Genomic DNA, 17,116 nt, shown 5'->3' on the forward strand with positions numbered 1-17,116 from the left:
TAAAAGATTTGCCCAAAGTGACCTTTATTTAAAACACTTTATAGAAAAGATACCTTTCTCAAAGGAGAGAAAACTTTGACCTAATGGTTATGTCAAGTTATCAAACTCCCACAAACTACTAATAAATGTTTTTATTGTACATTTTTATGCTCGGTCTCTAGATGGTTTGGACAGGGAATTTCCCAGCTATACTCCTCTGCTAGGCACTACGAAAGTCAGGTCAAAGCCAAGTGCTGTTAAACAAAACCAACAGATTGTGTCAAACATGATACAAACTCGACAGGAAATTATTAGTAGTAGTAGTATTAGTAGTAGTAGTAGTAGTAGTAGACGTCATGCACTGTTTTTGTCCAAGCTGTAATATTCGGCATGGTTATGGCACTTGGCTATAAATGTCTTTCACTGTTATTGTCCGCACTGTAATAGGGTATGCAGTGCTATCATCATGGTCTTTGTTTCATAGTTATGTTGTGATAACTTAGGATACGATTATCATTATTCTCTCTCCTCAGCAAAATTACACAGCTTGTTCTATGCGTCTTGCTGCAAAATAAAAACTCTTCTCAGTGTATTCATGTATTCATGTACACTGCTTTCATGTATTCATTCAAGATTTACAGAAATAATTGTGCAGATTAAACTGTGCAATTATTTAAAATGACAAAGATTTTTCACTTTTTTTTGAATGCATTAAATACAACACTATTTCTTCTATGCAAGAAGACAGTTTAAGCTGGTTTTCCATGTGGCACGGTCAGAAATCTGGTTCTGATCTGGGTGTTTTTCCAGAGCAGTGGGGGGGGACCCCAGTCAGGATCCAGGGCAGAGGTAGATATCAAGGCCAGAACAACAGTCTACAGCCAGGTCAGAGCTGGGTTTCCACAGCGGGGAACACTTTTTCAGAGAGTCTGCTAACACCATCAGCTGTGAAAGCTTTCTTACTTTTCCCATTGCTGCCAAATGAGAGCTGTCCTTTGGTACAAAGACCCTTCTATGTTACAGTCAGAACCGAGAAGCTTAATGCTATAGAATGCATGAAATGCCAAATTCGAAGCTTTACGAACCCATTTTAAGCGTGGCCAAACACAAATAAAAGCAGCAATAAGATCAACACAAACCTGCATGACAACATGTTAAACCAAATGCTTTTCTAAAACCGAATTATCCCCCATCAATACTTACTGTGCTTTGTTGCGTTTTTGCTTATATTATGGGAGAAAAGAATGCAATTTTTTTCCAGATTCAGTTTCAACATCACAGAAGTGTGTTCCTGCAATTATCATTAAAGCTGCTGTGCTTTGTTTATACTAAAATAATGAATAAGTAAATCTTTGCAAATTGCAGAATCGAGCATAAGCAGGGAATCCGTTTCTGTCTTCCACAATCTGAGCTACAGTCCAACTTTCCAACTGAACTGGATTCAGAAAGAAACACTCACTGACCTGAAAAGAATATCGGCGTCAAAATATTATGAGACGTGAAATAGGATGGTGACTTAAATAACTCCTGTTAAGATGCAGTACTCTTAAACAAAATCTAAGTACGACTGTGCGGATACCAGATGGGGGTCTTGTGAAGTTATACTTTTCGAGGAGGAAAATATAAAATCGGTCATATTTTCCTGTGAAACGGGATCGAGAGGGGAAAACCAGCTTCAAAGTCCTTTTCGTGGTTTGCTTATTTTGAATGATTATGTGCATTGCTGAGGTACATAAAGGGTAATTACAATACGTGCTTTTCCTGCAGGAAAAGTCTAGAATCCCTGTCAGTTTCCACCTGCCTACAGGTTCGGCAGGTAAGAGTACGTCCGAGACGTCTGCTTCAGCCTGAAAGAGTTAAGGGACCTGGTCAAGGGGGTGGTAAAGGAAGAGTAAATCGCTCAGCAGGCTAAAACAACAGTAGCAACAAAGTACAAGTTCAAGGTTACGACATAGAGCATCAGGAGAGGATAAGGGGAGGCCGATAAGGCTTTCCTTACCTGTGGGAATGAAGAGTGTAGTTCCCTGCCGCACCACACACTTGTAGCAATTGTCCACCCTCTCTCCAAAAAACACCTCGCTCTGGTTGGGGGACGAACTCCACGCCTCGTATAGTGCAAGATTTGCCTCGGTTGGCTTTATCAAGTAAAAAATCTTTTCACCCTTCAAAGAGTAGAAAAATGACAGATACATGTTTTATCCTCATATAAGAATACAAAAACCTGCAAAAAATATATTTTAGGGGAAACTTTTTCCTTTAGTGGCAGCACTTATTTGGCTACAATTTAGATCTTTATCTCTGCCTCAAGCCACAGAGTAAATACAGTTTTGGACCCCAGACAGGAAGCTGTCCAGGAGTCTTTCAAAGTGATTAATTGACATGACGCCTCTTTGATTGGGACCCTATCTCTAAGAAAGAAGAGTTGGATGGTAAACCAGTGGCACAAAATAATATGGGTGTTGGATATTTACAACTGAGTTTGGTAGTTCTGCTGGGAATACATGGGTTAGATCTCTCAAAGCTTCTCAACCCCTCCCCTAGCTTTTCCCCCCCAAGAGAAATGTGGTTTAAAATCAAAGGTCAGAAGGTAGAAGTCCTAGCTCCTATTCACTTACCCAGAGTACATGGTACCACACAGACGTGCCCCCAAAGTCTATGTGGAAGTCTGTATAACTGTCTTTCACACCCATTAGGCAGTACTTCTGCACAAAGGGCTTTGGGAAGAAGGAGTCATCAGGCCAATAGTTCTCCACCCACGACATCTTCTGGGCAATATCTGGAACAACTACCAGTTCCGCCATTCTGAGAAAGAGGGAAGCACTGGTCAGAGTTGCAGGTATTTTTGATTTTTCTAAAGACACAACTGTAGAGAGAACAGACACAGACTATCCACTAAAGCAAGGGCCTTGCATAGATCTCTACTCAACACAAATCAAATGAAATACCACATTTGTCCATTCCTACTGAAAAAATACCTTTTAATCAAGAGGAGTGGGCCAAGAAGACTTACTTGGTGTCCGAGAACTCTAGACTGATGACATTTAACACCTTTGGCCGCTGGGGATTGTAGTAATACTTGACAAACTCCCCCAGTTTCATTTTGCTGTCTGCTTGCCGGGCCACATCAATGACATCAATCACTTTGTCAGCCCCTGAAGAGAACAAGTGAACCCATGGTTACAAAACACTGTATATGAGAACTGGCTCGTTACAGACCTTCTAGGAAAAGCACAGAACTGATTAATGGTGTATTTCAATTCACTTTACAGATGTGACTGAGGTACACCTGTGGTCAGCCCTGCTTTTGGAGTGCAAAGCCATGTAAAAACACTAAACAAGATCTCACTTACGGTACTGGTGCATATAAATCACTCTTCTCTTCGTTACACTCATAAACACTGAGACATGTAGGCCTTATATCTGCACCTCAATGGGGGGGATTTATATATAACTTTTAGACGTTATTCACAATTAATTTTTGAATAATTAACATTTCACTCATCTAAACATAAACCACAAAAGATTCTTTTAAGTAAAACTTGGCTATAATTAGGCTACATTTTACATGCTTAACTTGGTGCCGAGAAACAATTTTGCAGGTCAATTTGTGTACTGAAATTGCTGTGTGAAAGCAACCATATCAGAGAAAACCATTTCCTATGGATTCTTATCACAGACCGACTAAAAGGAAAAAATGTGGCATAGCCGGCGGTATTGGAGCTGAGGAATGAGAGTGGATTCGCGCTCCTATTTAAGAGTGTGGGAGGAAAGAACTGCGAGCTCGCTGACATTTTCACAGTCCCCCTGGAAATCTCATGAAAGTGGGGCCGCAATCTTTCCCCAGCGCATCTCTCCCAAAGATGGCAGGAGCCGTCTTGTTTGCGCGCCCAATAACATTTGCCACAGACAGCTGTGAGGCAGCCACTCCGAATGGCAGGGAGGGTGCTGTAAGGCAGACAGGGACAGCTGGCAGTTGTGAAAGCCCGCCATGCTCGGCCCCAGCTGGCTACGGGCTGATGTCAGGATTGAACAGCTGGAGAGAGGGTGGACACAGAGTGCACAGTGTAGGGAGGCTGCGACGCGAGGGGGAAAGCTGGCCGCAATCATGTAATTGACTGTGGGGATGGTCCTAAATCATAAAAGCACCTCGACCGTAGCAAAAGAGCAAGTGGATTTTTATGGTACCCAAACTGCAAATAACGCTGATCAATCTTTCCCTCAAAGCAGACTTTCTGGGGAAGGAAAAAAAAGTCCCTTGCACAAAAGGGTCTATTCAGTGAATAAAGTCTGCAATGTGGATCATAAATGTGTAAAAACTGAATCAGTATATTTACAAAGCACAGTAAGAGTGTTTGGAAAATGGCATTATGTAAAATATAAATCAAGCTCAATGTCTAGTGCCCACTGCGAGACTATAATCAAGATTTTGTTATAAATAAAGAAAATAAAGTGAAATAGACTAGCACAATCCGATTCAATCAAATGGATGCTATTTGATTACTGCATCACTGCAATACATCTTTAAAGACCTATTTAAAATAAATAAACAAATAAATAAATAAATAAAACCTGCACTGATTGAGAAATGGGCATTTCATTTTACATTGTATTTGGTTCACAATTTGAACAAATCCATGTATTACTCCCATACTGTTCTGTTTAAAATGCATAATTTTTTATCAAGATCAGTTAATCCCCAAATAATTTTAAATTCAAGTGGTAAAACGTGTATTAAAAATAATGTAATAATTATCACAACTCACAGTCATGCAGGCAATTTGCAGTCTCCTAAAATCCCTTTCTTGTACTACAGAATAAATCTTAAATATTTACATGTGTAAATGCCTGGTAACACAGATATGTCCATCCCACCCAGGAGGAAACCCCATTACAATCGGCTTCTGCTGAACGCTAACATGCCTGCTGAACACCTGAAAGATGGGAAATGGGTGACCATGGCAACGTAATTAAAACTTAGGTACAATAAGCCGCAGCCTAGACGAAGTGTACGATTACATTTTTTGCTTGCTTTAATAATGAATGTGAATGACAGCGGAGGTGGCTGCGGTCAGGCACAGCGACAGCAGGCGTTGCAGAAGCTTTGTCTCCCAGCTGTGGGAGTGCAACGCAATCTAGGCCCCAGTCCTTCCAAAACCCTTCAGGTTTCTTTTAAAGAAGGACGGCTCAGCACGAGGCTGGTGTGACGTTTTTTTTTGTAATTGGAACTAAAATCCACAGGAGGCTAACCTGAGACAACAAGGCTCATTTCATGTGTAATAGGAGCCCATCTGAACCCACGTTTCCATTGGGGCACGTGAATGTGCACTGCAGCCCTGTGCGCGCTCAACGGGTTTTATGATTATTTTCGTTCCAAATACTTCTTTTTGTTTCATTTTTGGCAACCAGGCAAGTGCACAGAGCCTGACAGCCCAGTTCCAGGCACAAACCATGGCAACTGGCAGCAACACAAACAATCTGTAGGTTTGGACACGTGTCGGGGTCTTTAACTTCCCTTTAAAGAGAGGTAAATGGAGATAACCATAAGAGTGTCCAGGAGGGAGTGTCTATAAGTGCATACATACATGTGGACACATTTATAAGGTCTAAACCATTTTTGTTATTGGACCCAAGAGGTTGACTAATATTTACATTTTCACAACAGACAAAAGGAAGGTGCCTAGAGAAATTTTGAGTTTCAGAACAAAACAGCCTGTGAATGACCATCCCCACCTAGCTCTGGATAACCAACCTAAACGTCAGTGTCAAATCACAGTCAAGGCAGCTACAATGTACTGGATAAACAGAAAAGAGGTTTCTAGTTTTTACTATGCCATTCATGCATTAATAAAGCGTGTGAGCGATTTCTGGACACTTACCCACGTAATGCTGCACGTCTTTGACGGTGAAGGTGGGGGGAGGCAGCTTGAGCCCCAGGCCGTCCAACCTATGCACTGCGATGGGATACTCGAACCCCTGCTTCTCCAGATAGCGCTGGGTCACCTGGCTCCCCTGCATCTTCACCACAATCTCGTCAGCACTGGACCATCGGAAAAGGCAAGGAGAGGGAGATCATTACAGGGATGAATTGCACTCCAATCACACACATGTCAAGGAATGACCTTATAATCAACCTATATCATATCATGTTTCTTTTATTTTGTTTTAATGGCAAGGTTCTAAAAGGAGAAGAGTTGGCCATCTTCATTTTCTTTTCTTTTTTTCTTTGCAAAGCAGATTAGCATGCAATGGCAACTCACCAAAGACCTGCTAATTATAGACAAGGTTAATATTAGATTTGGGAATTAAATGTTGGATATCTTTTAAATGTTCTGTCAAGCACAACTGATTAAGGCAGAGATTTGATCTTGTAGTCAGTTTGTTCAGTGCAGAGAGACCAATTCTGAAGGTTTTCACACCATGGGGCCCCTCCCTTGATGTTGGAAGAAATAAAACGGGAGCAATTTCTGAAATGGCAAGGAACACCCTATACAGTTCAACCTTCAGTACAATTCCCATTTCAAATACAAGACATTGAATCATAAGATGCATCTAAGATTTACAAAAATGAATAAAATCATTCTGTAACACTTAAAACAGGGGCTTTGTTTGTAAAGCACAAACGGGCCTGTATCTTTCCATGAAGTGGATTCATCGGTTCACCGTGAAGAATTTACCATTCCCCATACGCAAATCTACACAAAGACCCTAAATGAACTGAAACGGTTTGTTTACTCTTAGCCCAGGCCGCTTCCCCAGCCCCTGCTTGAGTCTTAACGCTCCTCTCAGTAAGTAATTAAACAAGCCATAACTCACACAATTTCACATGACATAATGCAAACCAGAAACACTGTTGACATGTGCAAGAACCATATTACATTTAAATGGAGGTAGGACAGGAAAATGTTTGGGGAGCCTGGCTTTAAGTCAACAAAAGCCTCTTTTCTTTCCTGAATCGGGGCAAAAAGAAACCTCTTTGTTCAGGTTGGACATGGTACATTTCAGGAACATTTTTCATACAAAACACAAGTCTCACAGAGAATGCGACTTCTACGTCATCAGTTCTCATGCAGGGATTCAGTCTGGACACTCAGCTGGGACTCCTCACTTTTTAGTCAGTGATATTTATTTATGGAGCAATATTTTCATTTTATGAGTTGCAGACTCCAGCCTCTTTCAAAGAGTCCTGGGCCTGTAGCCTTGGCAACATAATGCATCATTCAGCTTCTACTATAAATCAGGGCAAAGTACTACAGACACTGTGATACTGCAGTTTCTATTCAACCAGTACTGCAGAAACTCGCAACTACAGTTGGGCAAGTTACTAATGTACCTTAACCCCCCATAAAACACCTTAGTTTTCCTGCTGAGACCCCCCAAAAGACTAAAACTAAGCCTATATGGTTCTATATGGTTTTCCAAAAAGTTTGCACCCATATATTACACAAATTAATACCTCAGATTACCACTGGCCAGTCTGTCAGTCAGTCAGAGCAGTGACTTTGTATTAAACAAAAAATAAATGCAATAAATAAAATAAATCTTTGTCTTGCATCACAGTTCATGGGCTATTTTTCCCAGATTAGCTCATTAAAATTTCAAATAACCACAAGCAAAAATGACTCATCCAAAATGTATATTATTAGATCTGTAACAGGAAATTAAAAAAAAGACAATACATAGCAAAATAACAGATTGGGTTTTATGGGACAAATATATCTACATAGGGTACAAAGTTTGGGACCAGTGATTAGAGCAATATGTACCTGAAGCAATCTATATATGGTCCATGATTTAGATTTTTTGACTGAAATCTTTCATCAATTTACATATTCTGTCACAATTTCATCCATGTCCTTGTTACAGCAGTGCTACTGCAACGAGAAGGCCGTGGTATGGTCAGACCTGATGCCCATGGGGCTATAGGCAAGTTGGGCTGTCTGGTCAGTGTTGCCTCAATGCCAAGCTCTAACACAGACAGGTTCTTGGATTTGAACAGCAGGTTTAGAAATGCTGTAAATGTCTGCTGACAATGGGAGGTACATTTAGTTAGACAGCCAACTTGTCTATAAAGTTGCCAGAGGTTTGCGAGGTGTATGGTGTATCTGTACCACGAACTATAGGCACCTACCTAGGAAAGGACCGGCCCTGCAGCTCCCTGACAAACACGGACGTGCCCGCCTGCACTGGTTTGGTGCCATCATCCGGCTCTGTGTAATCATGACGGTGCCAGTTATTGCGCTTCTTCACTGCAGGGGGAGAAAAGGGATAACGGCCTGTTACTTGCACTGTATTACACCTGCAGAATCAACCTTGCCCTTTGGAGTAGTCAGATAACTTCTCTCATGGCATTGTCAATCCACCAGACTCCATCTTTGTTTTAAATCATTCAAACGTTTGCACGAGGCTTCACGGCACTTAAGCATCAATTGAATGTATATTACAGATTTACCGATAGTATTTTTAAAGGACAATGTCATACTACAAATGTCATTTTAAGATAACGGGTATTGTCTGATTGGCTGATTTGTCAGAGAAAGACAAAACACTGTTGCAGGGAAACACATTTCATTCCACTATCTTCACGTCTTTTAGATTTTCTTTTTCTTCCCTGACAACCTAATCCCCCTGGTAGTAAAAAGGGGTTTTGAACATTAATGTCCACATTAAGGTATGTAGCCATTAACCAGTTCATAAGAGTCACCGACCCGGTTAGAAAATGGTCTTTTAACATTCTTATTAATCAATAATACTGCCATTCAATTACCCATCTTGCAGTTATAACATTGCCTTGATACACTCTCGTGAGTCATAGTGGTTGGTTGCACCATCTTAAATCAAAAGGGAAAATGCTTCATTAATATCTGGTATTCCCTCGTGACCAATACGCTGCGTTCTGGAAGCCAGCAAAGGCGAGACACTTACTCAAGGAGGGTCCGCGTACAATGTCACAGTTGGGACAGTGGTAGACGTCAATGTCGACGGCATGGTGCTCTTCCACTTGAACGCAGCTGAAACAAACAGAGCAATCAATTAGAACAACCTTGTACGTACACGAAATGACAAGGGCTCGATAGAAAACAACAGATTCTTGCAGCATGAAGTGACAATACTGTTTTATAATGTAGTTTAGCATTGATTTCTCAGACTGAAAAAAGTCTGAAAATAAGTTTTGCCAATCAAAAAGTAAAACAGACTCACACAAGATTCTTAAAGATGAGCATTATAGGGCTAACACGACAATTAGTCAAAGTAAGATAAATATAAATATCGGCTTTGTATTGAGTTAAGATAGTTTTTTTAATGATGTTTCAAAATATGAAGGTAACAAAGTCCTTTTGGATCTATCTATATGCTCCATCTCTTCCTAGCCTTACCTCTCTGGTAGTGAACCCTAGACTGGTCTACCTAAGAACAACAACATAGATTCAGCAGCTGTTGTGGCAAAGCTGATTTCATACAGTACTAAAGTGAATTCTGTGCAGTATACTATTCAATACTGCAGAGTATTATTTTTAGATATAATTGATTTTAAAAAATGGCTGTTCTGTCTGGTGTTCAGCTTTGTCTAGGTAACATTAAAGTAATTAAATAAAGAGCAAGGGACTCAGGAGACATCTACACTGTGTACAAAGAAATTATGATGAGTGCTGATGGAAACACTTAGGCATGGGGGGGGCGACCCATTTCTGAGGCGCAGTGAAATTAATACGCATGTTAAACAAATGGCAGTACAGCAGACTCCGAAATTGGTCGCTCTGAAAAAGTTGAACGGCTCTGTTGGTCTTCTATTGTACTATTGTAAACAGCCATTTAAAGACAAAGCCATGACTACTGTAGGTACAATCTCTTTGCACTTAAGCGGCCGAGACTATTTCTCAAATTGATCGCCGTCAGCTCAGCAAACGAGGACAGATCACTGAGAAGCATCCTTCAAACGAAGGGGGCAGAGAGAATATGGAACAATAGGCAGCTAAATTACAGGGGGGAGAGGGGGGACAGCACTTCCAAACAAAATCCTTGCCGTGCTATTCTCCTACAACCCACCCCCCACCCTCCACTGCAAACTCAAAGTTACAGGCTAGCTTTGTAACAAAAACAGCTTGTTAACAGCTCTAGAGCACTGCAAATCCAAGAGAAAGTTAATTCATATTGAGGAGAAGTGATTGTTAATAGATAACAGAGAATGGACACTAGAAATTGAAACCCTGATTGCCCTACTGAGTGGAATCATGTTTTTATAAGCAAACTCTGAGCTCACTTGTACCATTAGCATGCATCTCATGGAAACAGCTGCAAAGTCACCATCTTGAATTACTATTTAAAGCACAACTTCTAACCTTTGTTGTTTAATTAAGGATTTTTTTTTTTGAACACCTTCTGTCATAGAAGCGCCCAGCTGAATCAACGGACACATGGTAAGGTGTGGCTCCAGCACAAATGGGCTGAACAAAAAAGCTGGCTGTCGGAGCTACAGCCCTGGAGCACAACACTCCAACACTACACAGCATAGGAATTGCCTGCAAGGAGAAAGAAAGAGGGGGGGAGGGGGATCTGAGGAGGCAATTAAGAGAATCCACTGCACATTTCAGACTCCTTGAATCCTTTACCTCACCCTGGCTTAACAGAGTGACAATATCCAACATATTATACACTGCAGATAACTAAAAAGAAGAGGAAAAAGATGCATCTTAAAACAGCAACCCTAGATGTCCTAAGATGATGGAGTAGGAAGTATTTGAGAAGATAACTATCAGAAGTTATTAAAATGGGGTGGTTACAGCATGGTACAATACAGACCATTTCCCTCCTCTTATGAAACTTGCTGATGAAAATAATAATTAGATTACATCCTCAAATAATCAAAGACGATTTAGCCCATAAAGATGCATTATACTATTACTAATAGAGAAGTTTTTTAAGGGGAAGTGTAGAGTGCATTTAACCACAGTAGACTTGCGCAAACATCAAAGGGGAAAAAAAACTACCCGTGCCCTTTATGCTGTAAGAACGCGATTCCAAACATATGCAGTCATTGTTAAAAGAATTACATTCATTTCAAGGGTTATATAATGTTTCCAATCATACGGTTAAGGATACTGGTACTATGACAGCCTTTGTTTTTGCAATTCTAACATTTAAAAGAAATCAATTAACTGTCTAAACTGTGCTTAAGCCCAACAGAAAGAAACAACTGGGCTTAACAAAATCATCTGTCAGATTTGTGAGCATTTTGTCAGCATCTAGTTTACCCTGACAGTCAATGGGAATGCAGTCCCAACTGGGGATTGGGACTGAGAATGTCTCAGCTGCAGAGGAATGTCTCTCTGGTGCAGGCAGCAAGGCAGTGTGCCGAGGCCCAGGCTGTGGGAAGCAGGATTGATTGACTTGGAGTGGCGATGCCCACATCAAAGCTCAAACTCTTGACTCCTGTCGGTTTGGGTGGGATATTAGCAGAAGGGGAACTACCTTTGAAAAGGAAACAGTGCTTCTATTAAAAGGAGAAGCTGCCTGGAGGAGGGACACAGAATTCCTCTGGCTGTTATCAGCTTTGATCTACGTGTAATTGCAGGAAATGGGGGAAACTGTAAACAAAACAAGAAAATACATAGAAAAAACACACTCAAAAAGAAACCATTAGCTACACAGGAAGTTGCAGGCCTGTGGGATCTCCAGAGCACTGTGCCAGAAGACGATCACAGAGTCACCATTTAGACCCTAAATTCTGTTTTTAGAATCCCAAATCCCCAGTCATGTTTCTCATGTTAATACCCGCTTGGCAATAATCACTTGATTTTCCATGAATCACAGCTTGTGTCCCCAAATGGATCAGGCGGGAATACAGCGCTGTGAAGACATGTGCTTCCCAGGCGGATCGGCTGTATCACAGCGCAATCCGGAGCAGAGACAATGGGTCTTATGTTTTATCCAGAGCAGAAACATGGCCATGGCGCCTAATGAATGCAGCACATTCCTGCGAGTTACCCCTACCCGCGTCTACCCCACCCACTCACGCCAGCCCTTAGCAAATTCGGAGCCACCACTGGGGTACCGACTTCATCACTCACCTAACTGTGAAGCAAAAGCTTATTTTTTTGTATTGGTAGAGTATGAAAGCCAAGTATTAATGGAAAGCAAGACCTTTTCTAGGATAACATTGTAAATATTGTATTTCCTTCACTTACGACCTAGGAAGTTAAAGCTAAGCAAACCAAGGACAGGACATTTTGTGGCAATGAAAAATGACTTCCTATTCACTGTCACTGAACCTCCTTAGGCCCTTCCTGCAGATGAAAATTATTATACCGAGATTCCCCAGGGACATCCCCTAATCTGTGGAAATTGCTCTGGATAAAATAACACTTATTGACTAAATATTTTTTCCCTTGCAAACACAGGGCAGGTAGAAGTTTCACTACAAAGGACTGGAAGTTGATTATTATGGAAAATTCATACAGTGAACATTTTTGGAAAGGCTTGGAAGTTTTAAACATCCGGTCACACACATGGGAAGAATCACACCCAAGAGTGAATGAGACCCAAAAGTCAGCCGCCTCCTTCCCCCTCCCCCCACCCTGCTTTTCAATTATCTGTTAAGTCTTTCTACTCTCTCTCACTCTTGGGGTCACAGCCGCTACACACATACACACACATTTATTTTTAGACTCTAGCTTCCTGTTAGACAACCGCTTAAGGCAGAAAATGTACAGTCTATAAAAAATTTAAAAATTCAATATGCTGTATCAGAACTGGTTTTCTAGCGTACCATTAAAATAAACCATGATAAAATAGCAAACCCTATGAAATTGTACAGCAGAAGAAAATATCAGGCTACCAATAATCATGTTACATGGCTTGAATCATAATCTGAAAATAAAAAGATAACCCTACACTGATGAAAACCTCAGGTACATTTTTGCCTGAATATCACATAATTGTTGGGTTTGTGACCCAGATAGTGAAAAGGCATTTTAGGTCACAAAAATTACACGCATTTTATTTCCTAGGCAACTGTTAACAATCCATAAACAAAAACACGATGGGGGTTGAATTATGTACTTTTCTCTCTGAATGAAAAGACTGAAATATAAGCATATACACACACACACACACACACACACACACATATATACATACAACTAATCTGTTTATAATTACATTAATTCAATAAGTGTCCTAAGAATTGCAGGATATTGCATCATCTGGATGTAGCACAATTATCTGTAGCTCCAACTAAATAAATGTCAAATACACTATTAGGAGATATACTGCTTCTTTTAGGAAATGTTAAGTTCAGTCCAGTTAAAACATATTTCCCCCCATTCAAAATCAGAATGAGTAACTTCTACCTTCATTCTCGTGATGCTTTGGGGATTTTCTATTTGATTTGATATTTCTACTTTTCAATACACAGCATTCTTGCAAAGATTAATGCCTAATATTTGTACCAGAGATAGAAAAACAATATTTATTGTTTGGGCGTGGACAGCAGTGATTCCCTGTATTGATTTTATTTTCTCCATTAGAGACAGCACATTAAGATTCAGCTGTGGTATCTTGTTGAAAGCACCTCAGAAACATGCTGAACAGATTTTTAATTTGACCCATCACCTACACAAATAGCATAAGTTTTTTTGGTTTTGGCTGAGCCAACTCAGAAAATGTCAACAACATTTCCCATCCTTCTGCAAGCTCATTTACAGAAGAGCATCTATGTACAAGTTTCGTCCCCTCTCATTTGAGGAATGCACATGCTAAACACAGCTGTGTGAAATTCATTATCCTTATTTTGGTTTGTCTGGAATGAGAGCAGCAGGGAAGCCTGCAATACAGTTTAACTTGTTTTAAGAATACTGCTAGGAGACCAGAAACCACAAAAACTGTATGCCTTCCCATTCTAGTCTGATTTTAAAACATACAATTGCATTCAAATCACGGTTGGATCCCTTGATGATGATGGCAGAATTGATATTCCTATTTAAAGGATTAAAACTTACCACTAGCTTCAATTATAGGCTACATGATCATGCAATCAGCTCCAAACAGTAGCATATCCCCTTGTGTGCGGCTTTATGCCTTGGATAACATTCATGGTAAAGCATCTAACTACATCACCAATTATACTGCATCCTCTTGATATACAAGGTTAGATCGAAACATGAGCAACACAAAGGCAAATCGTCTGGACTATTCTGGATAATGAAGCTGCCAATTAAGCCCATGCTTCCGTACCATTCCAGCATAAATTGTAATTCTCTTCACTGCTGACAAATCGCTAGCCCTTTCCCACTTAATGTGTGCTTCCCAGCCTAGTTGAGACAATGAATGCAGCCTGCCAAGAAGCAAACATCAGCAGGGTAAATAGCATTGGATCACTCCAGAAGTAGGAAGACCTGACAGGGTGAATTCAAGGGCCCATCCGAAGGTAAATGGAGACGAGACAATTTTAAGGCCAGATATCTGTGAAGGCGAGTTATTCATTAGTCAGCTTTGCTTCAAGAGTTCATTGTGTTTTCCCTAGGACAACCTGCAGAGACAGACAATAGGGGGAAATGGGACGATTGTCTAAGTAGTAACCCCACAACAGGGCTTTAACGGCACTGAAATAGGAACCCAGGATTTCCGATGGCACTCGAGATTGCTTTCAGAGCAGGGGGCAGGGGAGCAGTAGGGGAGAGTTCAGCCTGTCAACAGATCCAATGCAGATAGCGCACACCTGGCAGCATTGACAATTTACACAAACCCCAGGCAGCCTATTCGTTTCAAGAACAGTCAAACAGATTAATTGCAAGGTACTAACACATTATTTAAAGGACTCTGGCATTATCCTATTCAAGACTTAAGAAAAACACATGAGCGTATCACACTTTAGAGCTTTAGTTAGAGCAATTAAACAGTGTGGGTGTTACTATGGGGACAACAGACACGCTACCAGCATAAACCGTTGGCAAACTCATGGCCCAACCCCCCCTCGACCCCTGTCAGCTCATAAACAACGTCTTTCATTCTCATATTCAGATAGTCTAAAACAATGTGAAACAACTACACCTTTAAATTCTAGTACTTAAATCAGTGTTTAGATAAATCAATAAACAAAGCCATTAAATGGTAGATGGTACAATCTTGCTCCAGATTTGCTGAAGGCTAGAGATATGCTCTGACAGTATCAGGGATAAGTAAATGTCAAGTTTGTAATGGGGTGGTTACACTGAAAAAGTCATATTTTCCTGGTTTGTTGAATCTTAAGAGATTACACAGTTGTAGTATGTAGTGCAAATATATTTTTCTCGTGATTTGTGATCACACACTTAGTGTACTTGCCTCAAACAACATAAAGGATCAAGTGAGTATAAGAAAGGAAAGTCTGTCCTTGGATTGTATTTTTTATTGAGAATAACAGAGAGTGGAAAGTATTCAAACACAAGAGCAATGAAGAGTGCCAACAGAAGACTGTCACTAAAAACAAATCGAAACCCTTGCAGACAAAAGGGTCACTACAATTTTGCTCACCACAAAGTGGTCCTCAGGACAACAATATAGCCAGTTTCAGCTATAGCTCCAGGCCAACCATGTTGAACATTGGTACCAACCAACACAAAGGAAGTAATATTTCAACATTCTCTCCTGCATTTCTCTGTCCAACTATGGGATGATTCCAGGAAGTTGCGGATGGGTTCCAATAGCAAACCCATATGCTCTTATCGATTCCTTCATTCAATTCTGAAAAGTTATTAACCTGACTGGCTTGGTCAGGGTGAACCATAAGTACAAAAATTAAACTAAACCTAATGTCAAAACATTATATTAGACGCAGAAGGCATCATCGTACACTTCCTCCATCATAAACTCAAATCAAGGAAGCGACTGACAATGTTCCTTCCCGTTACTATATTTTAGGCTACAGAGATGGACACTAGCAATTCCCTGAGACTCTCAGAAAGAAAGGTACCTGCGGCAAGTTACTTAGCAGTCGTACTATGACTATTCACTAAAGAGGATAATTTGATCCAACTACATGGATACCTAGCCACTCTATCCCAATTCTGTTCTAGCCTCTAATTATGCAGGGATACAATGACCGATTGTCTGCTGTACAGTCAGTCAGATTCCTTATTATTGAAACAAAACTGTCAACTCTGCAACTGTCACTGGTTTCGCCTTCACATATTGGTCAGATGTGAAGGCAGGCAATATAACCTTGACATCCAAAAACAGCTCTAATCTGTTGGAAAATCCTCCTAAAGTGTTTGCATCAGAATTCGACCAATTGCTAGAATAGCCGCTTCCAGGGAACTGCTTAACCAAGGGAAAGCATCTTTGTGGCACAATGAAGCCAACACACAATAGGATGTTTCCACACCGGATTATGTGAAATGAGACCACGGTTCTTCAAAGAGACATGCCCTTGAATTTACGACTTTGCAGATCGTGTTCTTAAGCAAAATGTAGTGCATCAGAGACAGATGACATCCTGTGAACCGTTTCCTGATGTACAACTATCGAGTCACTGCTGCTCACTTCATAAAGATACTCGACTGTTTATTTGTATAATTTGTGCATAATCCTCATACATCTCTTCAAAACAAAAATTCACAGAAAAGCCTATTCAACAGATAATTGTGCAGCAGGAAATGAACCAAAGAGAAGGACAGGAAACCTAACCAAAGACATCCTTATTTTCATTGTCAGAACATCACGCAGCTCTGCAGCCTCGGACACTTCGAGAAAACGAATGTGCACAGGAAAGCAGCAGAAAACAAAACAAAAAAACAGAACAAACAAAAAGAAATCTTTCCTTTTCAAAGCCCCAACCACTCAATCTTAACAATAATGTTACCAGGATCACCAACCGAAAAGGTGTATGTTTACTTTTTGGCTTGATAAGTTAGAAAGTACAAAAGTGCTGAGACAATAACCTTGCTAATGCTAACATTTAAAGCTTTTGGTTTCAACTACCAAGGCTTTAACCACCACCCAACCTCAAACACAAAATAAAAAATGAATCGTACAGACAGGTAAATACTTCCGCCTTTCATGAGGTGCACTGCAAGCACACTGGGGAGAGGTGAGGAGAGAGAAAAATGGAACGCAAACAGTTGAAAAAATAATGCCTGTATGACGGATTTTGACCGATTGAATT

The 17,116-nt window shown here is 40.5% G+C and overlaps 1 protein-coding gene across 1 annotated transcript in view; it reads right to left on the bottom strand.

Moving 5' to 3' along the window:
• The window catches only part of kdm7ab (lysine (K)-specific demethylase 7Ab), a 31,122-nt gene that overhangs the window by 7,733 nt on the left and 6,273 nt on the right, over positions 1–17,116 (bottom strand). The window contains exons 2-7 of the mRNA XM_066724412.1: positions 8,902–8,987; positions 8,108–8,225; positions 5,856–6,016; positions 2,990–3,131; positions 2,595–2,781; positions 1,979–2,141 (exon numbers count right to left, since the gene is read on the bottom strand). Of these exons, the coding sequence (XP_066580509.1) occupies positions 1,979–2,141; positions 2,595–2,781; positions 2,990–3,131; positions 5,856–6,016; positions 8,108–8,225; positions 8,902–8,987 (857 nt within the window). The remainder of the gene's footprint in view (positions 1–1,978; positions 2,142–2,594; positions 2,782–2,989; positions 3,132–5,855; positions 6,017–8,107; positions 8,226–8,901; positions 8,988–17,116) is intronic.

This window comes from Amia ocellicauda, chromosome 15 (assembly GCF_036373705.1).
Source record: "Amia ocellicauda isolate fAmiCal2 chromosome 15, fAmiCal2.hap1, whole genome shotgun sequence".
NCBI classification, from domain to species: domain Eukaryota; kingdom Metazoa; phylum Chordata; class Actinopteri; order Amiiformes; family Amiidae; genus Amia; species Amia ocellicauda.